We start from the raw sequence: 25,986 nt of genomic DNA, 5'->3' as shown, positions 1-25,986 counted from the left end.
GGACGTATTTTTCAGAGGGAACACAGTTTTTAAATGTATATTTTAATTTTAAACTATGTGTATTCCTTAAAAGTAATATAGATTTCTTTGTAAAATGGAACTCGCAGTAAATAAAAAATATGCATTTTGCAGCTTGAATTTGTGATCGAGACCCGGAAAAAAACGTTTTGTGGCACATTATTCATCTGGACAAAGTACTAGTTTGTCCGGGTCGAGCCTGGGCAGGGTTATGTGAATCAGTTACTCACTATTGTTTCCTGGTGGAATGTTTACCAGATAAAAGTGAGAAAACCCATCTAGTACACATCTTATTTGGTACGCAAAGTAATACAAGATTAAACATTAAGAATCTGAGAGGATTATTTAGAGATTGTGGGACATCATTTCAAAAATAGGGGGTGTCCAGCCTGACCTCTTTAATGTATATACGGGGATATACCCTTGAATAAACGTAAACAGGGCGGAAGGAGAATCCACCAACTTTTGGATGATGTCCTGCATCTGCCAGATCCTAAACATCCCCCTGGGTTTTGCCTTACATTAACTCAACAGAAATGCCCATGTACACATGAACAAATAAAAGCTGCCTAAATTCATCATCTATTCATGTTAAACAAAAATGTTCTGTTTTTCATACTTCGTTCAAAGTTAATTTTGAGAAAGAAAATAAATCAAACATTTTCAGACAAGGGTTCATACCTCACTAGTTAATCTTATCAAGAGAGCTGCGGCTTCCGAATATTTAAGTTGGCTTTTTAAAATCTCAGCACTAAGCAGGACACATCTCTCAGCTAATACCATATTTCTAGGAGGAAAAAAGTCAAAGCAACAGAATCAGTGTGTAAATTCAGAACAGAAAATATCTAATTTTCACTGTAAAACAAACAATATTTGGTTAGAAGTATTCCAATTTAAGTGAAATAATGCAAGAATACAATCACATATCAGCCACTTAGTTTGACAACTGTAACAGAACATGCAGCCTGCTGGGAAAAGTTAATTTTGCAAATTCAGACTCCGTGAATGCGCGATGCTGGAGCAGTTTCTTATTCAAGGGAATTAAAAAATAAAGGTCTCCGTCACCTTTGTTTTCCATCTTCAATACACAAGTTCACTGGTTTTTCTCTATTATCCTACGGGGCAGGCTTCCTCAGAAAAAGAGAGGCATTCTACATTTAATAGAAATTCTAAATCATTACTCAGACTTGGTCACTTACCAGTACTTGTTTAATTTGAGCCAGCGGTTTCAGGTGGGGCCCATGGGCACCAACTCTTGGGACCAGCACTTATTTTTCCTAACAAGACTTAGACCCAGAGCAATACAGAGAAAACTGAAAAGGGGGAAATAAAGGGGTAAGAGTAAAGATGGAAAAACAAAGCAAGGATGAAAAAGAAACAATCTGAAAGAGTGAAATAAAGGGGCACGGAGTGTCTGGTGGTGGATGAAAGAGGGATAAGGTGAAATCAAGACTATGCAGCCTTGGTATATGGCGCCCCCAAAATTCGTAAGCGTTGGCCGCGGGCTTCAGACAAACTTTGGGCCCTGGCACTTATTGTTCCACAAACTAATCACTGAAGGTTTCTCTTCTTCTATCTATTTTGACGGTTATACAACTCTGTGTGCTTAGATGAATCTTTTTCCACTACTATCACCCCGTGCAATTACAACTCTCTTTCTCATACTATTTCCTGATTACATCAATTCACTGGGAGAGTGGTTTACAAATGTCATCTGGACCCTGAGCTGGAATACAGGACCACATTACACGCTGTTCATTTTTCATATTAAATGTTTACTTGGAGGTAGTCAACTGAAAACGGTGAATTTTATCAAGTTACAGCTAATAATGAACCTTGAATTAAACTAAAATGTTTAAGCAAATTTACCTTCCATGCATAAGTTAAAACTATGGGCAGCGGAGAGCCAGTGACATACTATTCTGTAGCTGCAGCATTTGCAACGTATTTATCGATTTGCCACATTTCCACTAATTTGCAGATTTAACAATAAAGTTTCTAGCTGAAACAGATTAAAATACTATTGCTAGAGAATGTGCCACATAATTTGCGTTTTACATAATCTTGCAGCATAATTTGTTCCTCCATGATGAAGAATGCTAGCAACCACAACAATGGAACATCTCTTAAGTGTGGTTTACAGGCTGTCATGATGATGAAATCCAAAGTGCACAGAGTACTGTTAATTGTTTTCCATATGTCATGGTTCCCTGTGAAATACAGGTTGTTGTACGACTGCATATTGTGCAACAAAACCACCAAAGGTGTTTATTAAAGGTTACTTACCTTTGGTAAATCTCTTTCTGGAATCGAAACACAGATTCCTCACCTATCTTTTTTTATTCCAAAGAAATGTATTGAATTTTTTTAAAAACAAAAGGAACAAGGGAAAAACAATACGGTTTATACATAGCGAAAAGTATAGAGAGAAGTAGTATGCAGGTACAAGTTTGATTGGAGGACACTGAGCAGTAGTAATCAGATATCAAACCAAGACGGGTCACATCAGATCAGAAATGAGTAGAAAGTAAATAAACAAACAGAAGACAACAGGAATGATGAAGGATCGGGAAATGTGCTCTTGGAGTCTCATCCTATAGCGCTATAGACTAAGTAATGGAGCACGTTGTCAATCCAGTTCTTTTAGAATACAAAGTAACATGGTTACAGATATACTGCTATATGAACATTTTGCATATCAGCCAGTGGATACAGAGACCTGGGAGTTGGTATCAGCTGCCAATAAAGTTCTTTTAAACTACATAGTGGGGCAATTACAGATATGATTCATCAAACATATAGTATGCAAACCACGTGTTGTAAACAAAAGGTTCATGGGGGTTTGGTGGTGGCAAGATAGTTATCAAGAGACTTCCATACAGAGGTGCTACACCATTTCCATGGGGAGTTTTGGAGGGAAATATTGTCTGCCCCTCTCAGTTGGGAAACCCAATTTAACAAGGAACGAAATGCGGTGGCCACTGTGTTTTTACAGTAACACTGTTTTTACAGTTAGCAAGCACTGATTCACAGACAGCAGTTAGAAGAATATCTACCAGAAAGTTATCGTCATGTGATTTGATTTGTGGGTCTAGGAATAATTGAACTAGAGAGAGAAAAATTCTTCCTAGCTGAGCTCCACATACAGTGTGTATAAAATTGAATATGGAATCCCAAAATGGGGAGACTGCACAACAATGAAAGAATAGGTGGGGGAGGTCTCCTATAACTTTGTTGCTGGTCCAGCAAGATGGGCTCTCCCTGAGAGACAGTTTATGGAGTCGGGCCGCAGTCAACAATGTCCTATGAAAGAGCCAGAATTCTGCCTGGGATAGGAAGGGAGAGATTTTGAGAGAGACAACTGATTTCCAGATTAGATGTCAAGAGTTGGGGGCGACTGTCTCAGAGGGGGTCATATTTTGTTTGTAGTTTTGAGGCCAAGTTATAAAATTAAGGTTTCAAGAGGTGATAGACCTTGGAAGATTGGTGGCCAGACTCAAAGGTCAGGATGGTTGTGAGGAGGGAGGGATCTATCTCCAGTTGGGGGCTTGATTCCGGATAAGCCGAATTTAAGTTTAAGAAAATTGTAAAGGTCTAGATCTAGCAGGATGACTTCAAGTCATAGTTCTCTGAATGAGAGAGGTGTCTTCGGTGAGCCAACGGAATGCCCCCTGGAGGCCCAATGTGTCCAGAATAACAGTTCCCCATGAATTTTGATTCAGGAATTATTCCGCAGAGAAATCATGTTAGATTGTGTGATCAGGGTTTCCAGGAGCCTGTCAATCTTCAAAAAGGCACCATTGGTATTGTTAAAGAAATATTTTCGCGCTAAAGGGGGATTTTGTTTGCTGGCCAACATGGTTATGGGGTGGAGGTCACCTAAAATGTCTCTTTCAATTGGTAACCAAGAGGGGTTGTAATCTGGCTTTTTGGAGACCCAGAGGGAGCCCAGTCAACAAAACCTGTTTGATTGTTTTTGAAGTCCGCTAGATTAACACCCCAAGATAAACAGGCAGACGGAGTTTCTTAATAGAGATTCTTGTTTAGTACTCTATCAAGTTTCTGGTGAAAGTCTTCAGATAAAACTAGAGACAACATATTTGCAAGATAATTTATAGGGGTGACCATCATTTTGATGATCTCTATATGACCCCACCACGTGAGGAATCCAAGGCTCCTACCCTCTAATAGGGATTCTATTTTTCTCAGGTAGAGCTTCGTTATGTTGTAGTGATTCTAGTAAATATGAGTTAAACTCATTACCCAAATACTTAATAAACTTAGGTTGCCAGGATAGGCCAGTGTTTTTGAAGCGGTCACCGGATCAGTGTTATTCAGACCTAAGATTTCAGGCTTTTGCTTATTGAGCTTGTAGTTTATAACTAGGGCATACTCGTCTACTGTCTGTAGTAATGTAGGGATTGAATAAGCTGCATTTTTAGTCATTATTAAAATATCATCAGCGTAGGCCACTAGCTTCACAGTAGAGGTATTAAAAGAGACACCAATGATGCAAGGGTTGGATCTGATCTTGTGGAGTAAGGGTTCTAGGCTTAGAATAAAGAGAGAAGGGGAAAGGGGACAGCCCTGTCTGGTACCTCTTTCTCAACTAAACGCTGACGATAGAAGGCCTCCGGATCTCACTTTAGCAGAAGGCCCACTATAAAGTGTCGTGACCATTTTGTAAAGGAACCCCCTAAGTTGTAACTCAGTAAGGACTCACGGAGAAACGTTCAGGAGACCCTATTGAATGCTTTTTCAGCATCGATGGTAACTGTGACAATGATGCGACAATGATATGATATAGGAGCCATGTGTTATATGGTGAAAGTCTATTTTTCTTGAAACAGACCTGCGAACGATCAATCTGTCGAGGGAAAAGAGGTCTGAGCTATTGCATAGAATCTTGGCATAGATCTTTGCATTCAGACTAATTAAGGAGATTGGTCTATAATTATTCACCTATCTCAGATCCTTACCATTGCACAAGTTACTTACCTTCGGTAACAATATATCTGTAAGAAACATTAGTAGTGATAGATTCCTTACATTAGAATTACCCCCAGGCATCAGACTGGATCCGGTAGGTGTCGTCGTGCGGCTCCGCGTCCGTCGTTGGCGCCGAGATGACGTCGCAGCAGCTACTTAGACGCCGCCCTCACGCATGGACGTCAGTTCTATATACGACTTTCCGCACCAGGAACGCAGAGCCATGCAAGATACTGACCACTGGTGCCATGAAACTAGGGCCCTGAAAGGGATGACCTTAACCCTAGAAATCAGTTCGCAGAACGGGGAGGATGGGTGGGGTGGTAAGGAATCTATCACTACTAATGTTTCTTGCAGATATATAGTTTCCGAAGGTAAGTGACTTGCGCATCTGAAAGAAACACCTAGTGATAGATCCTTACCTTAGACTAGATACCCCACCAATTCCAATCCCGGTGGTGGGTCTGCGAACCAAGATCACACCAGAAAGTCCTGGAGAACAGAACTGCCAAAGAAGCCGCCTCTCCGGACTTGGCTTTCCAGGCAGTAGTGCTTGGGAAACGTGTGCAGCGAAGCCCACGTAGCTGCCTGACAGATGTCCTGCAAGGGAACTCCTCGTCCCAGAGCAGTAGGGGCTGCCGTCTCCCTAGTAGAGTGGGCGTGCAACACCCCCCCGGCGGCTCATTTTTAGCCAAGGAGTAACAAGCCTTTATGCACAGAACGACTCACCGAGAGATGGTCCGTTTGTGCACAGCCCGACCTTTTATGGCGCCCACGTAGCCAACAAAGAGCTGGTCATCCACCCGGAACTGTTGTGTGCAGCTCAGATACAAAGAGAGCACATGTTTTGGGTCCAGGCGGTGGAGCATCTCTTCCTCTTTAGAGGGATGCGGTGGAGGAAAGAAGGTGGGTAAAGTGATGGTCTGCCTAATGTGAAAGGCAGTGACAACCTTTGGCAGAAAGGAAGGCAGAGTGCTTAGAACAACTTTACCTGGATGGACAGAGTGTAAAGGAGGCTTAGAAGAAAGAGCCTGGAGCTCACTCACTCTTCTGGCAGAGGTGATGACTACCAGGAAAGCAGTCTTTAGAGTGGGAAGACGAAGAGGGCAATTACGAAGTGTCTCAAAGGGAGCGCCCATCAGAAAGGTAAGAACTAGATTCAAGTCCTAAAGAGGCATCACGAAAAGGACAGGAGGAAACGTGTGTGATGCCTTTCAAGAATCTATATAAAACAGGGGACTTGAAAAAGGAAGGCTGATCTGGGAGCCTTAAAAAGGTGGAAATGGCTGAGAGATAGCCTCTGATAGTGCCCAGAGCAGAGCCCTGCTGGGCCAAAGAGAGAAGAAAAAGAAGTACCTCGGAAAGAGGGACAGAAAGGGGATCCACAGCCTTTGCTGTGCACCATGCCACAAACCTATTCCACCTGCAGGCATATACCGTCTTAGTGGAGGGACGCCTGGCTGGCAAGATAACATTACAGACTTAGGGGGCTGGTCGAAACACGTCAACTGCCGCCGCTCAATCTCCACGCAAGGAGGTGGAAGCTGGACAGGTTCGGTGGAGGACTGTCTCCTGCTGCTGCGACAGAAGATCCTCCCGAAGAGGCAGACGGATAGGGGGATCGATGCTCCTACTGAGTAGCTCGGGATACAATACTCTTCAAGTCAAGTCCGAGGCCAGAAGAATAACTTGGGCCCGGTCGCGCCCGATCTTCAGCACTCTGGGCAGAAATGGTATAGGCAGAAAGGCGTACAACAGACCAAACTCCACTCGCGACAAAAAGCATCGCCAAGCGAGTGCCGCCTTGGAAATTCCAATGCGCAGAACTGATGACATTGCGCGTTCTCTTCGGTGGCGAATAGATCTAACCAAGGCTCTCCCCACTGCTGAAAGAGAGATTGCGCCATGTCCGAATTCAGACACCATTCGTGATCCATCATGCAACGGCGGCTGAGTTTGTCCGCCCTGGCGTTCAGAGAACCTGCCAGGTGTTGAACCACCAGGGACATGCCCTGATGTTCCAGCCAAGCACTGAGGCTCAGAGCCTCTTGGCATAGGGTCCACGACACCACCCCGCCCTGTTTGATGCAGCACCCAATGGCAGTGGTGTGGTCTGGGAACACCTGCACTACTCCCCCCATAACAGAGGGGAGGAATGCCTTCAGTGCAACTTGGATCGCAAGAAGCTCCAGCAGGTTAATGTGGAGCCTGGACTCCCCCAGAGACCAGAGGACTCTGATCTCCGCCTCTCCCATGTGGCCGCCCCATCCCCGCCAGCCAGACTTTGTATTTATATGGGTGCCAACCCCCCATGACCGCCGCGGCCCACAACTGTGGGGAAGGGAGAGGGATCTGCCATTGACCCAATTGCGATTCATGAGCCACCACTGCAATTGCTATGCAGTGCCCTCCAAGATCTGGACATGATCGGACAGGTTGCCCTGATGCTGTGCCCACTGGAACCTTCAGGTCCCACTGCAGAGCCCACCTATGCCATCTGGCATGATCCACAAGCAGGATGCAGGAGACCATCAAGCCCAGCAGCCGAAAGGGTTAATCTAACCGAAATCTGGGATAGAGGCTTAAAGATCGGAATCATACCTGAATGTCCCGGACTCGCTGTTCGGGAGTCCAGAACTGCTCCGATGAAGAGGAGCTTCTGCGAGGGAATCAGGTGCAACTTCGGCACATTGATGGAGAACCACAGCGAATGCAAGAGGTCGGCCGCAGTCTGGAGGTGGGAGACAACTGCCTGGGGCGAGCCCGCATTCAAGAGCCAGTCGTCGAGATAGGGAAAGACTGAAACCCCTGATCTGCGCAGATGAGCTGCGACCACCGCCATCACTTTCGTGAACACCCGAGGGGCACTGGTAAGGCGGAGGGGAGCACGGTGAACTGAAAATGCTTGTGGCCTACCGTGAATCGCAGGTAGCGCCTGTGGGCAGGCAGGACGGGAATATGAAAATATGCGTCCTGCAAGTCCAATGCCACAATCGAGTCTTGTGGGTCCAGGGCAGACAAGACCAGAGCAAGTGTGAGCATCTTGAACTTCTCCTTCTGGAGGAAGCGATTGACGTTCCAAAGGTCTAAGATAGGACGCAGGCCCTTGTCCTTCTTTGGAACCAGAAAGTAGGGGGAATAATCACCACCTACTTCTGGCGTCGGAACGCGCTTGATGGCCCCTTGACCAACAGGGTTGCAACTTCCTGCTGGAGAAGTGCTAAGTGATCCCCTGACATGCAGTGGCACTGAGGTGGCATGGCTGGAGGGGTTGTCTCGAAGGGGAGGGAGTAGCCCGTTCGGACAATTTGCAGCACCCACTTGTCCGAAGTAATGTTGTGCCATTGGTTGAGATGATGGCGTATGCATCCACCCACTAGCGTCTGATGGGCCTGAAATGTCAGACTAGGTAGGCTTGAAGCGGATGATGCAGGGGTGGTGGTGGACTGGCCCGCCCGCTGGCCCCCTGAACCGCCTCAGTGGTTTCACGTCAGCGGCCGAGCTGGCGACAGGCCCAAGGACTTGGCTGTAGCCCGGGAGTCCTTAAAGCGCTCCAATGCACTGTCTACCTTGTTGCCAAAAAGGCAAATGCCATCAAAGGGCCTGTCCATCAAGGTGTTCTGGACATCCCCTGAGTCGGTGGAACAGGCTCAAAACAAAGAGGAAGGACATAGGGCACAAAAGGCCCCATCAGCGTCGGTATCGGCGTCGGGCGACGTCGATCAGGCACCATGTCCAGTCTGAACCTGGGGATGTCGTCGTCCCGAGGAGCGGGTGACGTCGGAAGCGGTGCTGGGGATATCTACGCCGGTGGAGGTGTTACGAGGTCGCCTGCGGCACCGGGGCGGAGCTGCTGGAGATGGCAACATCGGCGGGCCAGATGACCCAGAGTGTTGGGCCATGGCAGCAAGAAACTCTTGCACCTGAGCAGGCGTCGGCCACGCACCAGAAAAGTGGGGGGTAGATTGGAGGCGATGCCGCAGGCTCCACCGGAGCCGCGGGGGTGGCACAGCCCGCACCCTCAGCCGCGTCGCACGAGGGGAAGTCGAAGGGCGATGATGCTTCTTCGACTTCTTTTTGGAATGCTTCGACTTACCTGACCCCGAGTGCAAACACTCAGATCCAGAAGAATGGTGATGACGACTCCGCGACCGGTCCCTCGACCTCCCATGGGACCGGGACCTCGAGCGGCACGGAGCAGACTGTCGGAATTTAAGCAACTTTCGGGGACCGCTCCCGCAAAGTCTTTGGCGCCTTGGCCCGGCAGTCGGGGCACGACTTGGGGTCGTGGTCGCGCTCCAGGCAGGAGAGACACGCGGTGGGGGTCCGTCACCGACTTTATGAGATGACGGTCCCCACGGTTCTTGAAACTGGGCATCCCTACGACACCAGGAGTCGATCAACTCAAAAAGATGAGGTAAAAGGCCTCGAAAAACTCAGTCAAAAAGTGACTGGGGGAACTTGCTCTTCCCGGATCTGCGCTTGCTGGCGCGGAAAAAGAAAGCACTGAAGTCAGCGCGCGTGGGTGCGCCTAAGTAGCTCCAGCTTTGTCATCCCGGTGCCACTGACGCCAACGGCACACGCGGAGACGCACGACGACGCATACATACGCGCAGGGGTACTGCTGACGAAAAACTTTCCAGATCCAGTCTGATGCCTGGGGGTAATTCTAAGGTAAGGAATCTATCACTACGTGTTTCTTTCAGACTTTTGGGATTACCACTATTGTGGCTTCACTGGTTGAACCAGATATGATCCAGAGTCAGCAAAGTGGTGGTAGAGAGCCAATAGGGTTTATTTACGAATAGGAGAGAATGCTTCGTAGAAAGTAGCTGTGTAGCCATATGGCCCTAGGGCATTATGCAGTTTGAATGACTATATGGACGAATCTAGCTCTTTGGCCACCTTCTCTTTATCATTGATGGTAAAGAGAGGGGTGTCTTTTAAGTATGCTTCGCAGGAAGCTGCAGAGGTAGCAGAATCATCTTTGTATAGGGATTGGTAGAAGACTTTGCGTATTTCTAATATTAGTTGGGGACTGTGTGGGTGGCATTTGTTTTATCTATGAGGGTGTCGATACCCTTGTGGTTCTGCTTGTGCTTTAAGTAGGAAGCTCGGATTTTGCCAGCTTTAGTTGCCTCACATACCTTTATGCTTTTATATTTGTTAATCCATAGTCCTGCCCGCTTACTCAGGATTCAGTAGTGTTTGTATTTTTTATTAGCGAGGGAGGAGAGAGTTTGGGGGTCCCAACCGGAAATGTGAGCAGCCTCTAGTAACTTAATGCCCTTTTCTGGGTCTACTAGGTATCTATTATGATTTTTGTTTAGTTTGGATTGAATGTTTATTAGGGCACCTCTAACAGTGACCTTCAACGCGTCCCAATGTATGGAGGGGGAGGTGTTGGTGGTTAAATTTTCCTCCAAGTAATTTAGTATGGTCTTTTCAATAATATCTCTGGATGCAGCATCCTTGATTGATTCATCATTGAATCTTCAAATCTTGCAAGGGGTTCTCACATTTGCATCAGAAATAGATAGGGTGATAGCTGAGTGGTCGGAGATTAATCTCAACAGTATGTTTGTCTGGTCAATTAAGTGGCTATGGGACTTGGAGATCATTAGGTAGCGTATTCTGGAATAAGATTTGAGGGGGTTGGAGAAAAAGGCATAGTCACCAGTATCGGGGTGTTGAAGTCTCCAGGTATCGAGTAGACCTAAGCAAGAACAGAGTTTGTGCAGTGATTTGTGGGACCTAGAAGGTTGAAGGGGAGCTCTGGATAGTCTGTCAATGGCCACATCTAGGGAGAGATGGAGATCACTGCCCAGGATAATGAGATCCTTGCTTGGGATTTAGCTCAAGGGGAGAGCCAGGGAGTCCCAGAATTCAGGCTCATCGGAGTATGGGCAGTGTATGTTGAGGACATGAAAGTGGCTAGAGATTTTAGACAACTTTGATGGAACCCATCTACCTTTGTCATCTGTTATTAGCAAATCGATGGTCAGACCTGAATTGTTAGCGGTCAAGGCGGCAACACCCCCTTTTTACTTTCTGCGGGAGAGCAAAGGACACTCGTGATCAAACTTCTCTCAAAGCCCGTAAAATCCCCATGGGCGATTTTTGTTTCCTGTAATAAGATTACATCAGGTTTCAGTGTAAATAGATAGTTTTTCATCTTTTTACATTTGATTGGGTGGTTAAGCCCCTTGATGTTTAGAGAGACACATTTTAAGCTACTATCTAGTGGGCAATGTTTCATGTTGTAGAGGTGGGAGCTTGACTATGTGATGGTAACAGGTAGCATGCAGATTGTGTATCCCCAGGGTAAGATCCTTGCCTTGAAGAGGGACTGTCTTTTTCAAGGCTTGGGATGCTGTGACTGGTCTCAGTGTTGAGGTCTGAAACACTGGGTGGGACCTAGCCCAAACTGCAGATTTCATTGGGCACACTGGAGATACTTATTTGTCGAAGGCTTCAGGGGACAACAAATGTGAGCTCTAATCATGTTGGGTTTCCAAGATTTCGGAGAGTTCGACAGATCGGTGTCAAACTTGGAGTCTTCGGTGACTGTGTCGGACAAAGACAGAGTCCTGGCTAGAGTACGCCCACCTTTTGTCCCATCAGTGCTAAATAGTTTTCTAATAATGGATAATGCTGCACACCAACAAATACTTTCATTATGATCCCTTGTTAAACTAAGGTTACTGAACCGATACTAATCTGAAAAAAAACTTGCTATCACAAGAGGGGCAAAACTGAAATTGAATATTTTTCATAACCTTCCCAAAAATGAGTAATTCTCATACAACCTTACCTAGCCTCTTCAATTGATGTTATGCCGAAGTGGTCAATGTGATTTAACTTCTGCTGACTGCCATCTTAGAAGCCCTTGGTGTTCTGATGCTCTGATGTTGAATATTTCCTTCAATGCACATCGTAACAGAAGGGGAAACGGCCATTACAACGCGGCCGTTTCCACGAATACATTAACCACGCATGCATTACAACGCATGCGTGGTTAACACGAAAGCCTTTACCACGCATACCTTTACTACGAGGTGTGTAGTAAAGGCATATGTGGTAAAGGTTCAAAATAAACATGGGGGGATTGGGGGGGTCTCCCCCCCCAAATAAAAACCTCACCTGAAATCGTCGTCGTTTAAGAGGAAACGGAAAGAAACTTCTGTTTCTTCTTAAGGACGTACGACGTCACCACGCATGAATTAGAGGAAAAAGTTATGCGTTGATAAACCATTCCGTTGTAACGCATGCGTGGTAAAGGCATGCGTTGCAACGGAATTCGTTGAAAGAACATATAACCTAACAGAAGAGAGAAAAAACACTTCTGAACTCAAGGGTGGAAAAAAACTAAATGAAGTGGAGTCTGTCCTGTGCATTCTGGGTTTCATCGAAGGTGCACAAGCACTTTGAGAACTCATTCTTCGGAGAATAACTTTCAACGTTCCCAACATAAAACTAGATGGCAGGAGTGTTCACAGCTGGGATATACAGCAGCACATACTGCAAAGACATTCCACCAAGCCTTCAGGTCAGGAAAATATAGCACTGAGGAACAAGCCCTACCCAACACAGATACATTCCTTAGATCTGCGATTTTAACTTTTACATATAACAGCGCAAAGCTGATGTGCAGATATGTTCTTGGAAAAACACCGATTTCTTTGTTCCTTGCAGATGTTGCACATTTCCAGATTTTGAACCATTTAGAAATTACCTGCAGATTTTCTTTCATGAGTGAAAATGTGTAGAAACACAATAATGCAATGTGAGATCACTGGGCTCAGGGATGCAGAGCTGCAGTAGCAGCTATTAATATAGATTAGAAATACAGAGGGCACTGAAGTACTCTAATTTTGATAGGCGGAGAGCGGAGTTCCTAGTTGGATTGAGCAGCAGAGCACATAGATTTACAGAGAAGCTGACCAGCCCAAGTTACTTGTTCGTCTAGTGGATGTTTTCTTCTACTTTGTATAAATGAAAGCAGCTAACGAACAAGTTACTTATCTTCAGTGGCAAACTTTCTAGATGATACTCTATCTGTGGATTCTTCCCTTTCTGATCCTCTACAGATGCCAGACTGGATTTAGAAACAGCTCTCATGCATTGTAGGCTCCATCTCGGCTTTGGGCTACACCATGTATTTGGCATCAAAGAGTTGTATAAGTCAGCAGCACAGCACACCAATGTTGGTAGGGTGATGCAGTGATCCATGTGGCACAGGGCAACCGCCTTCGCCTGGAAGGAAGCCTTAGCTTCTAGGGAAAATAAAAGGAGGAAAACAGACAAAATAGCAATCAAGGAAACAGTCTTGAATATAAACAGCCACAAAGGGCAGCCCCAGTGAAGCTCCGACTGGGACATGATAATAGACAAATTGGGGAAGCAAATAGGTTAAACCCTGCAGAAAAAGCATACCAATAAAAAACTTGTATGGCTGATCAGGCAAACTAAGAAAAGTTTAAAGGGCCAAGAGATACCCAAATTACAAAATGCAACAGACCAGACAAATGCACCTTAAGGAATTCCACTTTCTCCATGGTACATCAAGAATTTAATAGGGATAAAGGTCCAGAACAAACAATTTTGGTAGACGGACGACGAGCTGGCAAGATGACATCTACCATCTTGACAGGTAGGTCAAAGGAGTAGAGATTGCCCCATGCATGAAAGTGGAGGCTCTGGCAGTTTGGCTATAGACCCTTGCCCTCTTGTTGGGAGAGGAAGCCTGATCCAAGCAGAAGAGGAGGGCACAAGGAAAGGTGGAGAAGCTCAGAGTACCACACCCTTCACTGCCAGTCAGAAGCGATAAAGATCATCTGCACACGGTCATGACACAGCTTTTTCAAAACATGAGAAATCAGCGAGATGGGAGGAAATGCCTAGTGGAGATTAAAGTCCCACCTCAGCAGTGATGGCAGGATGCTGAACTCTGGACAGTGTGCTTTCTTGTGAGTGGCAAAGAGGTCCACTGGAGGCAAGATGGCACAAACTGAAATCATCAGTCTGCATGTTCAAGGAGCCTGCCAGGTAGTTGACCACCAGACAAACATTGCGAGCCTGAACCAAGCCCACTCCACACACAAGTGGCTTCTGGGGCTCCAGACGCAAGTGGTGCAAGCCCATACAACCCAACTGTTGATATAACACAATGTTTTTATTGTCCGCAGGACCTTAAATGAATGACCGCCGATTTTAAGCCAGAGACACCTTTAGATACAGCTGAATCTCCCGAATCTCGAGTAGGTTGATGTGCAGTTTTTGCTCCACGGGAGATCAAACAATCTTATCCTTAGCACATTAAGATGACTGCTTTAACCAAGGGAGAAAGCATCAGAAACCATGGTGACCCTTGCCAATGGGGGACAGAAAGAATTCCCAAACGTGCGTTGGTCAAAACAGAAATAGCATTTCAGCTTGATATATTCTTCCACCTCGATGACTTCAAAAACACCAACACCGCCAGCCTCCTCTACAGCAGGAACATCGGATTCACCAAACTTGTTACCAACCCCACCCACAACACAGGATACACGGTGTACCTAATCTTCACCTCCAGCAACAGGGTAGCGTACAGCTGCGTCACTGAACTCACATGGACGACCACTCCATCATCAACTTCAACATCTCCAGCGCCCGCACCAACTCCTCAGAGCCGCCCAGCGCCCCCCCACAGCAGCTGCATCACAGTTTTAGAAAATCAATGGGCCGACACATCAAAACATCCTACCTTGACACTGAATCAAACTTCGACCAGGCTATCAAAAACTTCAACGCCTGGATCACCAAATGTGCCGGCAACATAGCCTCCATCAAAACCAGCAGGCACAGGAGATCCACCAAGCAGGCCAGATGTCACATAAAAGAACAGAGTACAGAAAAACGCAATTACAAGCAACTGGAAAGAAGATGGCACACTAGCAAGGACACCGCAGACAGCACCACCTTCAAGTACTTCCCTCAACGTCTACCACCGACTACCGAGAGGGAAGGGACAAAGAGGAATATCTCCGCTGACCGCATTGAGTACAATTCCAACCACAGCAAAGAGCTCTTCAACTTTGTCAGCGGATTCTCCAAACCCTACAGCCACAGGAAACTACATCACCCTAGGAAAGTGCCCCTTTGGACATGGTTACCCCTGCTTTTTGCCTGGTATCTGGTGCAATTTTGACTGAAAGTGTGCTGTGTTCCTGCAAACTAGGACCTCAAAAACAGTCTTCTTCCCTTAAGCTGTACGATTGTTCCGCAAGCGGCAAACTGTTTGGGATCCCTTGTAAGAACCTAGTTAATGGCACAACTGGTATCTAGGGCGTTGGATCTAAATGGGGTCCCTAAGGGCTGCAGAACTAATTAAGCCACGCTAAGGGACTCCTCGCCAAGCTCATGCAAACTGCCATTGCAGGATGCGTGTCTTGGTGCAGAGAAAACTGAAGAGTCGACATGGCACACATCTCCCTATACACAGTGAGAGCAAATCAGAGAGTGTGGATATACCCTCGTGATATTTAAGTTCAGAAAAACACACAAGGTGATGGACGGAATGTTGCACATTGGCAAAACATTCACCCCCAGTCACAGGTCTGGGTTTAATCCATCGTTATTTTGCTCACTACGCCACCCCAGTTCAGACTTGGCCCTATGCAAATCAGCCTTGACCCTGTGCCTCATGGGAACAAGTCCAGCCCGAACCTGCCAAGCCATATCTTCCCTGGACCGGAATCAAGCATCATTGGACTGGTTCTGGCTATCAGCCGTCATCAGCCAGGATAGCTTGACTCCAGCGGCGTAGTGAGCACGGGACCCACGTCTGGGCATACCCTTCCCACATAGGGCGAACAGCAAAACACACTAGGTGATGAACGCAATGTTACACATTGGCTAAAACATTCACCCCCAGTCACAGATCGGGGTTTAATCCATTGTTATTTTGCTCACCACGCCACCCCAGTTCAGACATGGCCATATGCAAATCAGTCTTGACCCTGTGCCTCATGGGAACACTCCAGCCCGAACTGCCAAGCCATGTCTTCCCTGGATCGGAATCTAGCATCCTAGGACCGGTTTCTGATATTTAAGTTTAACCAAAGATATTACTAGTGCACAGGGAAGCCATAACGAGTACTTGGGCTGAACACTTATCATTACTAGTTCGCCAGCTACATGAGGCTTCACTGTAACCCTTTGGTACCAAACACCTTGTCTTAATAAACCCACAATTATGCCACTGCTGGATTTAATAATAAATGCCTACACAGGACACCACAGAGGTGCCCCATGATACCCTACCTACTACTAGTGTGTTGACTGACTGCTCTTGACCACCCGGCCACCACCTGACAAAGCCTTCCCTCTCAGAGGCCGGAACAAAGCCTGCTCTGGGTGGGGGGTTCCACACCTCGTCCAAGCAGGAAATGCCTTTCAGGTTGGGAAGCTTCAAAGGCCACGCCGCCTTTGAAATGCGATCCAGCCCTCTCCTAATAGTGGAAGTTGCCAACCCCCCTGTCCTGTCCCCACTTTTTTGGCGGGCGGATAGGTGGAAAAATTAGTTAGATTAGGAGGTGTGCCCACACCTATTCAGCACCATCCCTAATGTAGGACAGCTGATGTGGACCCCACTTTTAAGAATCCTCCATTTAGTGTTGGAGAGCATTAGCCTAATAGAATCAAGGTTATGCCCACTTCCTACAGATGTGGTCATATAGAGAGTGTAATCACCCTAAAGGTACGTAGCCCATTGGCTACTACCTTGTACTCCTCTTAATGCACATAAATGGAGTATTTAGGTGCCACCCCTAAACCAGAACTCCAGATTCCACTGACTTAAAGATGAAAGGAGGTCAAAGATGAGCTGCTGAAGAAGAGAACGGAGTGCCTGCCGCTGAGTATTGGTGAAAAAACCATGCCTGCCACTTTAATACTCGACAATCAAGGTGAACTGTCTCGTCCTGCTGCTGTGTGGCCTCTAAGAACCCCAGAGGACCACAAGCCTTCGCAAACTGCCCAAGAACTTCATTAGAGTAGAGAAATGACTTCCCTGCAGACCACAGGCACCTACACCGCAGAGTCCAGTCCACCAACTTGCAACTCCACGGCCAGCAGCAAATGACCAGGAAGAGGTACTTGTGCTCTGAAAGGTCAGATCTGTCAGCCCACCGAGTGTGGGGGCACTAGGACCGACCAGAACCATACAGTACCCAGCACCGGGTTACCAGATGCCCTGCAACTAAGCCAGACATCTAAAAGTCCAATCAGGACTCCAACAGTACCAGAGCCGCAGCCGCCGAGGGACAAAGACCAATGAGACTGACTTCAAAAGTGGCCCAGCAGTCATGAATTTGCCCCTGTCAGCTATTAGGCACTGACTGTGAGGACCACATTTGAGCATCTTCACTCACAGGAGACAGCCAACCTACCTATTCTGTACTCACCCCGCTTGGCCTGGGTAACGACGTACGGGCTGTGCTCCCTTACCCCTAAGACGCTTACGACCCTAGCCCCCATTTGGAGGCTCCCGGACTTGCCCGCAAGTCTGCTTGTGCAGCCTGTCTTTAGACCCCCTTCCCTGCTCCCTTTCCCGGCCAGCCAAAGTCCTCTAAAAAGCCATCAACCGACAACTCACTAAACATCTGGAGAAGAACCTTCTCCTAGACACCTCCCAATCTGGACTCTGCACCAACCAGAGCACCAATAACACTTTGATTGCAGCGACCAATGACATCAGAGCCCTTTCAACAGGGGAGAACAGGCGGCTCTGTTCCTCTTAGACCTCTCCGCAGCCTTCAACACCATATCCCACCACACCCTAATAATAAGGCTGCATCACATCAATATCCAAGGAGAGATTCTCAAGAGGATCGCATCCTTCCTCACCGGAAGAACACAGAAGATCTGCCTACCACCGCTCACCTACCGACCCAAAGATGTCATCTACGGTGTTCCTCAAGGCTCTTCCCTTAGCCCCACCCTCTTCAACACCTACATGACCCATTTGGCCAACATCATCATATCACACAGGCTAAACATCATATCCTACGTGGACGACACCAGCTCATCCTTTCACTCTTGGAAGACCCTGCCAACACAAGAAACAATTTCCACAGGTGCATGACTAGTGTCGCCGACTGGATGAACAACAACTGTCTGAAGCTCAACACAGGCAAACAGTAGTGCTTTTCTTTGGCAAAACCACCCCCTTTTGTAATGACCCCTGGTGTCCCTCGGAACTAGGACCATCACCCAATCCAACTGACCATGCCAAAACCCTTGGCATGTTCCTGGATAACGAATTGACCATGAAGTCCTAGATCAACACAGTCTCCTCCGCCTGCTTTCTCACACTTGGCAGATTACGAAATATCCTCCAATGTAGTTTTGAGTTCATCAGGGTAGGCAAATGGTTTCTCAAGTAGTGGTTTGGCTTCTGCATGTTTCCAGTATTCGGGACTGTGGGCGTGTTAGTGAGGAATTGAAGAGGGTAGTGAGCCTGCTTCTGATCCTGGAGCTTTCGAGGTTGAAAAGGTGGTGCAAGCAGGGGTCCATGGAGGCTCCTGAGTGAATGGAGTTCATGATGGGGGTGTTCTGGGGAAAGAGCTGGTCCCATGTGCTAAGTTGTTTTCAATTAATGCATGGAGGAGGTCTGAAGGTTTGGGCTGGGGTTAAAAGTTCTTGTAGATAGTGGTGATCTTGTGGTAAATGAAATGCCCCCTGCACTTGCACTCTCAAGGATGAGCTAAAACAGTTTTGTGGGAGGGGCTGACAAGGAAGAGGACTGCTGCCCTTGATTGCCTCTGGAGCAACCACACCAGCTACAGCTGTAAAAGATCTCATTCGGCTGCTGCACAGGCTGTGAAGATTGGCGCCTCTCAAAAGGCAGACCATAAAGAATACCCACTGAATGTACAGTACTGTTGGTAAAACTGACAAGCAAGAGTAGGTAGTTTTAGACACCAAGCTGAGCTACACCTTGATTGAAGTGCTTCATTGCAGAGTTGGACTTTACACCAAAGAAGCAAGCTACATCAAAGGGCATCTCCATAAGGATGGCCTGAACAACCGCTGAAAATTGAGCAGAACACACCCAGACAAGAAAGCAAATGACAATGAAAGAGTCCACACATCAGGCCACATAATCTACTGTTTTCAGGCCAGCCAGAGTGGTGGACCTTTTTGATCGCGTTAAGCCCACAACACAATATCTCTAAAATGTTCACAAAGTAAGTCAGGGAGATTTGGAATCACCATTTTCCACAGAACAGAGTAATGGACCAGTAGGAACATTTTAGTTATAGCAAAACAAGGACCTCCATGGCCTAGCTTAGGACAGCTGTGAATGAGTCCATTTCATTCATGGAAGGCTCTAAAAGACACTCCAGATCCACCTCAGAAGAGATATCCAACTCACTAGAATAATATACAATATTAGACAGCTGAATGAGGTCTGAATCAAAGCCAAGTAGCGGAATCGGCATAATACTCAACACAAGGAAAGACCCTGTGTAGGAATCTGGCTCTCTATATACTATACCAAAGTGAGGTATAGTGTGTACAGAGTCCAGTGGAACCCCAAAGATAGGCAGAGGTCAAAGTAGATAGAAACGTACTCTTGATTTGTGGAAGTGTGGGCGAGCAGTAAGGCTTTATCAGAGGGTAGCGTTAAGCATTTGTTGTACACACTCAATCAGCAAATGATTGCACACACTTAAAGACTGAACTTCAGGCCAATTGGATTTGTATAAAAATATTATTTTTAGTTACTTTATTTCCTAGAACCAAGCAGGCCTGGCACAGGTAAGTGTTTTATACGGATGTATGACATCACAACGCATGCTTTTACTCCGCATGCCATTACAACGCAGTTTTTACAAGGCAAGTCGTTACAACGACTTGCGTTGGGGGGCGCTGGATAGTGGAATAGTTTAATTTTCTATTCCAACTCCAGTCCCCATGGATAGTAGGGAAGGTGTTGGATAGAAAATTAAACTATTCCCTATCCTACAGCGCCCTCCAGCGCAAGTCGTTGTAACGACTTGCATTGTAATAGCTGCGTCGTAATGGTAGTGCGGAGTAAAAGTTGCGTTGTAAAGGATGTTCCCCGTTTTATACTCTGCTGTAATAATACAGTTTGAATTGTAGTTGTATATATACTTTAGTTTGGTTGCAGTAGAATTACTGGTAATGCAATACTTTGAAATATTTTACATATACTTTGTAATGACTTTTCAACAGGATGTCAAGTAAACTAATTTACAGATTACTTTTCTTTCACAGTGTAGTATACTGGACACTGCACTGCAATATTTCCTGTAAACAGGTAAGTAAACGAGTTTTGGGTATTTGGTTACAGTTTTAGAGACTTTGATAGATTTACCAACTCCACACTTGGAAACCTTTTCATAGAAAACAGTCAATGTTATCCTATGGGAGAAAATAGTGTTATCGGTTCAAAGGTAAGTACTTTGTTGTGGGATAGGGAGTCTCTGGTTGGTGGCTGCTTACGGGCAGGCCACAAGGTTGTGGGAGCAAAATTCCTGGACTTAAGTTCAGGGCAAATGGGGGGTTCAAGTTAACACCAAAGGTATACCCTCAGCGGCACTAGGGCAGCCAGGTGCAGGGTGCTGGTTTGTCGTCGGGTGTCCAGTTAATTTCAAAGGGGATTCTCCGGTTTGCGAACACGCTGCTGGCTCGGGGCGAAGGTCTTCTGGGTGTGACCACCAATTGGAAAGGTAAGTTGGGATGCTGGGGGTTGGCTAGACACCGTTGGTTGGGCCACCCAAGGCTGTGTGGGCAATGGGTGCAGGGGTGTCTTTTAGGGTCAGATCTTACCAGCTCCTGGTCACAGTTGGGGTGGGAGGGTGGGGGGTGGCGGACTGAGGCTGCAGACATCGGCTTGAGGCAAGGCAGGGATCTTGGGTCGGGATCACCGGAGAGGCCTCCTTGTGGTTTTGGGCCACTAAAACTCGGGCCGGGGTGTCGGGTGCAGAGTAGTGCAGACTCGCAGATTTAGCTGAAGCTGGAGTCTCCTTGGTGAACAAATCCGGTGTTCATGGGAGACAAAGTGTTTCCGGGTAGGCAGGGTAGCTACTCGGGGCTCTTGAGGTTGCTGGCTGCAGGACACATCGGAGTTTCCCTTCTGCAGGTTCAAGGTGGGGACAGGCCGGTAGGGCTGCAGCCACGTCAGTAGGCGTCCTCCTCTTCTTAGCTGTGGCACAGCTGTTTGGTCCTTCTTCTTTTCTTCTTGGTTGTTGCTTGTCTGAGGAGTCACGGTTTGGGGTGCGCCTAAATACTAAATTTGGGGTTGGTGCACCCCATATTATGCCACCCTCCAGTGGGAGGGGGGCATATGCCTCACTCTGGTTGGCTGGGTCCCCCCATCTGCAAGGTAGTCAGGGACTGAGAGTTGTGCTTCACCTTGCCTCCCCTCGCCTACCTGATGGGTGGGGTTGGCAAAGATGGGCACATCTCACTCTGTTTTACCGCCGAATCTCCTGCCCAAAGTGGGGGTCAAAACTGGTGGGGGCCAGTTGCTGGGAGCAACAAAAGGCCTGGGGAAGCTCAGAAAGGCTGCAAGCCTTTGAAGCTTCCCCTTTGTGGACCCTGCCCATCTTGAGGGAGGAGGCTAGGCACCTCGTCCCAGGATGTGCAGTGTTTCAGGCCCCCAAGAGCGGCAGACCCAGGGGTCCAGAAACATATCTGATGGTGGCAGATGGGGAGCAGCCACTCAGCACCGACACTAGTGTTAGGTCATTTTTCAGGGGGCATCTCCAAGATGCCCTCTGTGTGCATTTTTCACTAAATTCCACACTGACATCAGTGTGGATTTAATGTGCTGAGAAGTTTGATACCAAACTTCTCAGTTTTCAGTAAAGTCATTTTGGTACTGTGGAGTTCATACTGACAAACTCCCAGCACCATATACTCTTAATGGCATTACTGCACTTACAATGTCTAATAATTGGCGTAGACACAGTAGGGGTAGAGAACTCATGTACCTATAACCTTACCACTGGTATAGTGCACCCAGCTAGAGAGGTGACTGACTTATGCCAGGGCAGTGGGTTGTAGGCTTGGCACACAGGGATGTTTGCCATGTCGACTCTTCACTTTGTTCTGCACCAAAACACGCAGCCTGCAAAGGCAGTGTGTGAGTGTAAAGGTGAAGGGCCTCTAAGGGTGGCACAATAAGTGCTGCAGCCCTTAGGGGCCATCCCAGGTCACAGTGCCCTGGGTACCTGTGGTATCATTTACCAGGAGCAGATTCTGAGGCCAGAGAGTGCCAATTGGGTTCGGTCTTCAATGCAGTTTTAGGGAAAGAACATAGGCCCTGGGTACCTGATTGGCAGGAGCCCAGGGCACACTTAGTCAAAGTACATCAACAGTTCAGCAAAAAGTGGGGGCATTCATGCAGCGAAAGGGCACTTTCTCACAACCCTCCCCACTTACACCCCCCCCCCCCTCCCCGAAACAAAAGAGAATGAGACTAACCTTTCCCTAAAGAGTCTTTATTGTTTAAGTGGAAGAACCTGGAAAGTGCATCTGCATTGGCATGGGTAGACCCAGGTTTGTGTTCCACTATAAAGTCCATTCCCTGTAGGGAGATGGACCACCTCAACAGTTTAGGATTTTCACCTTTCATCTAAATTAGCCACTGGAGAGGTCTGTGATCAGTTTGAACTAGGAAGTGAGTACCAAACCGGTATGGTCTCAACTTCTTCAGAGGCCACACCACAGCAAAGGCCTCCCTCTCAATGGCACTCCAGTGCTGCTCCCTGGGGAAAAGCCTTCTGCTTATAAAAGCAACAGGTTGGTCTTGGCCTTCATCACTGGTCTGGGATAGGACCGTTCCTATCCCTAGCTCAGAGGCATCAGTCTGCACAACGAACTGCTTGGTTTAGTTTGGAGCTTTGAGAATTGGTGCCGAGCGCATTGCCTTTTCAGGGAGTCAAAAGCCTTTTGGTAGATAACTGTCCAGTTTAACGTTTTGGGCATCTTCTTGGAGGTAAGTTCTGTGAAGGGAGTCACAATGGACCCATATCCCTTCACAACTTCCTGTAGTACCTAGTCAAGCCAAGGGTCTGGGTTGTTGGAGCTGCCCAGTCAAGGATGGCCTGGATCTTGGGCTGTAAGGGTTGCAAAGGCAAGCCTGTCTGCGCCCGTCCGTGATCGGACGGGGCCTGGGGGCCAGAACCCCTGCCCAAACCCATAACGGCCACATAACCTATGTCGTCAAAACCCTTTTGGCCCTTGGGCCTGTCTCCCACCCGCAATACTCACCTTTCTCTCCTGATACAGTTTCTCTAAACTGCCCATGCTGTTGACTCACCTTCCCACCGCACCCCCACTCGAATTCCACCTGTCATGAATACAACTTAACGTCGACTAGGACCAAGAAGAATATTGAGCCCCACATTAAATTCACATACTTTAGCCTTAATTGTAGATCACTCCCAAAACATAAGGGAGGTATTCTTTTTCTCCTTACCGACTCTCAACCTGACGCCATCTTTCTGAGACCTGGCGTAATGAGAGCTCCGGACCAGATATTGCGTATGCACTTCCCCCTAACTACGCTTGTCCTGGTAAGAGTCGTGCAGTCCGGAATGGTGGTGGCATGGCAATAATTTTTAAAACGTCCTACACCTGTAGATGGAAAGACTTGGGTTTTAAGGACTGTAATGCCGGTCTGTTTAAACTTTTGTTGTCCCCCAACTTCACTCTTTCTGGGACCTTAATTCTGTGCCTGAAGAGTTTTAGCTGCTCTCTCTGGTCCTCTGACTGCAGAAACTGGATATCAACAGTCTGAATCCTTCTGAATAACACCATACCGGTAATATCAAGAGAAAACTATAATTGGCTAACTTCTGCCATTGATGCATGCCTCCCATTGTCCAATAAAAAACCGGACCACCATCGCCCTCTAGCGCCGTTCTCGTAAAAATTTAAAATAGAAAACAGGAAATGTAAATATTTATAAAGGCGCTATCGGAAAAACTATGAGCCGGCAAAAAAATCCCCGTATAAACTAGCTTTAAACAACTACCACTCAATGTGCAACGCTGCTCGGGCTGAGCACGCCAATCATATTATTCTACACTCACAAAACTGCCCCAAAGTGTTGTTTAAAGTAGTGAAGGAACTCTCTGGTGCCATCTGTCAACCCGAGCCTCTGGGTCTCGACTTCACACAGTGTAATGATTTGGCAACATTTTTTGTGGATAAAATTGATAAAATCTATTCCGAATTTTACAAACATTCACCTACCTTAACTCATTTGCTACCTAATTATTCCACAATACCTTGTATCTCACAAGAAGTAGCGCAAGTCAGTAGCATCAGTCCACTAGACGAATGGACTCCCCTGGACATCCTTTTTCGTAATATTCTTACAAGCATCAAGTCTGGCTTCCCACAGGATCCGGTCCCCCCTGCGGTTCTTCAAAAACTAGACCTCTTTACACTCAGCACTATCATGGAGCTCCTTAATACATCACTCCAGGAAGCCAGGGTTCCTGCAGCCTGGAAACATGTGATGGTCCTCCCTCTGCTTAAAAAAGGCAACTCTGACCCTGAGGTCCTCTCTAACGTACGCCCCATTTCTCTGCTCTCCGTTCTCTCTAAGATCCCGGAAAAGCACCTTAACCTCCAGTTGACTACGTTTGTTGAGACACATAACATCCTACATCCATCTCAGTCAGGTTTCAGAGCCAGTTTCTCCATAGAATACACACTACTCGGAGTTACTGTGAATATTTGTCAACTAGTCGACAAAGGAGAGACAGTGGCACTTATTTTATTGGATCTAAGTGCAGCGTTCGATACTGTTTTCCACCCCCTGTACCTACAAATTCTCTATGCTAAGGCATCAGCGGTAAGGCACTCAAGTGGCTGTCAAGCTTTCTATCTAATAGGCCCTTTCAGGTCTTTTCTCCAACTGCTCATTCCCTGACTCAGGTGTCTCCATATAGAGTTGTCCAGGGCTCAATTCTAAAGCCATTGCTCTTCAACATCTATGTCAGCTCTCTGCCCACGATAGCAGAGCAAGCAGGCTTAACTATTTACTCCTACGCTGATGACACCCAGCCTATTTTCTCGCTTTCCTCCAAGGAAACTTCAAAGTCACCCTCACCAACCAGGGTTAATAAAGATAGCAGACTGGACGCACGCAAATAAACTCAAGCTAAATGGGGGGAAAAACGGAACTCCTCATCTTCGGCAACAATAAAACTCTCTGGGGCCCCCAACTTTGGCCTCCGCAGATGGGTGATCTTCCCCTCCCATCACAATCGGCACGCAACCTTAGAGTCATAATTGACGACCAACTGTAGATGAAGCAGCAAGTGATTAAAGTTGCTTCAACTTGTTTTGCTATACTAAAGTGGCTTAGGAAAATCCTCTGGATGCTTCCCTCTGCCACTCAAAAACCTGTCATCCAGGCCTCGGTAGTATCCAGATTGGACTACGGTAATGTACTCTATCTGGTCGCTGGCAAGGAAGTGCTCCACAAGATTGAAGTAATTCGAAATTCCGTTGCAAGACGGCTCTGCCAACTTCCTATAACGGCTCCCACTTCTGGCGTACTTCGTGAACTTCACTGGCTGAGAAGTGATAATCGCGCCAAATTTAAAGCCCTCTGTTATATGTACAGAATAAACATGGGCTCTGCTCCCCACTATCTAAGTGCCTTGGTGCAACACTATCGCCCTTCACGCCTACTTCGATCCTCGAATCAAGTAAAATTTCAGGTGCCTAGAATCAAACGAGCCAGAATGGGAGGACACTCTTTTGCCTTCCTGGCTCGCTCTCTGTGTAACTCCCTTCCTATCCATTAATGCCTTAAAAAAGCAGTACTTCAAATTACACAAACATTTGAAAGCCAGTAAATTTTGTATCCTCCCGTTGGCCCTTGCCTCTTGTCTTGCATTGTCCGCAGGCACTCGGAAACCTCCGAGTAGCTGTGTGCCA

General features: G+C 46.9%; 1 protein-coding gene across 4 annotated transcripts in view; it reads right to left on the bottom strand.

Annotated features, from left to right (window-relative positions):
- The window catches only part of TRAPPC8 (trafficking protein particle complex subunit 8), a 1,467,367-nt gene that overhangs the window by 755,672 nt on the left and 685,709 nt on the right, over window positions 1-25,986 (bottom strand). For all 4 annotated transcript variants that reach the window (XM_078687367.1, XM_078687364.1, XM_078687365.1 and 1 more), the window contains one exon: window positions 700-805. In XM_078687367.1, the coding sequence (XP_078543493.1) occupies window positions 700-805 (106 nt within the window). The remainder of the gene's footprint in view (window positions 1-699; window positions 806-25,986) is intronic.

Source organism: Lissotriton helveticus, chromosome 4_1, assembly GCF_964261635.1.
Source record: "Lissotriton helveticus chromosome 4_1, aLisHel1.1, whole genome shotgun sequence".
NCBI lineage: Eukaryota > Metazoa > Chordata > Amphibia > Caudata > Salamandridae > Lissotriton > Lissotriton helveticus.
Note: the sequence above shows the minus strand (reverse complement) of the source record. Positions and strands in the feature narration are given on the sequence as shown.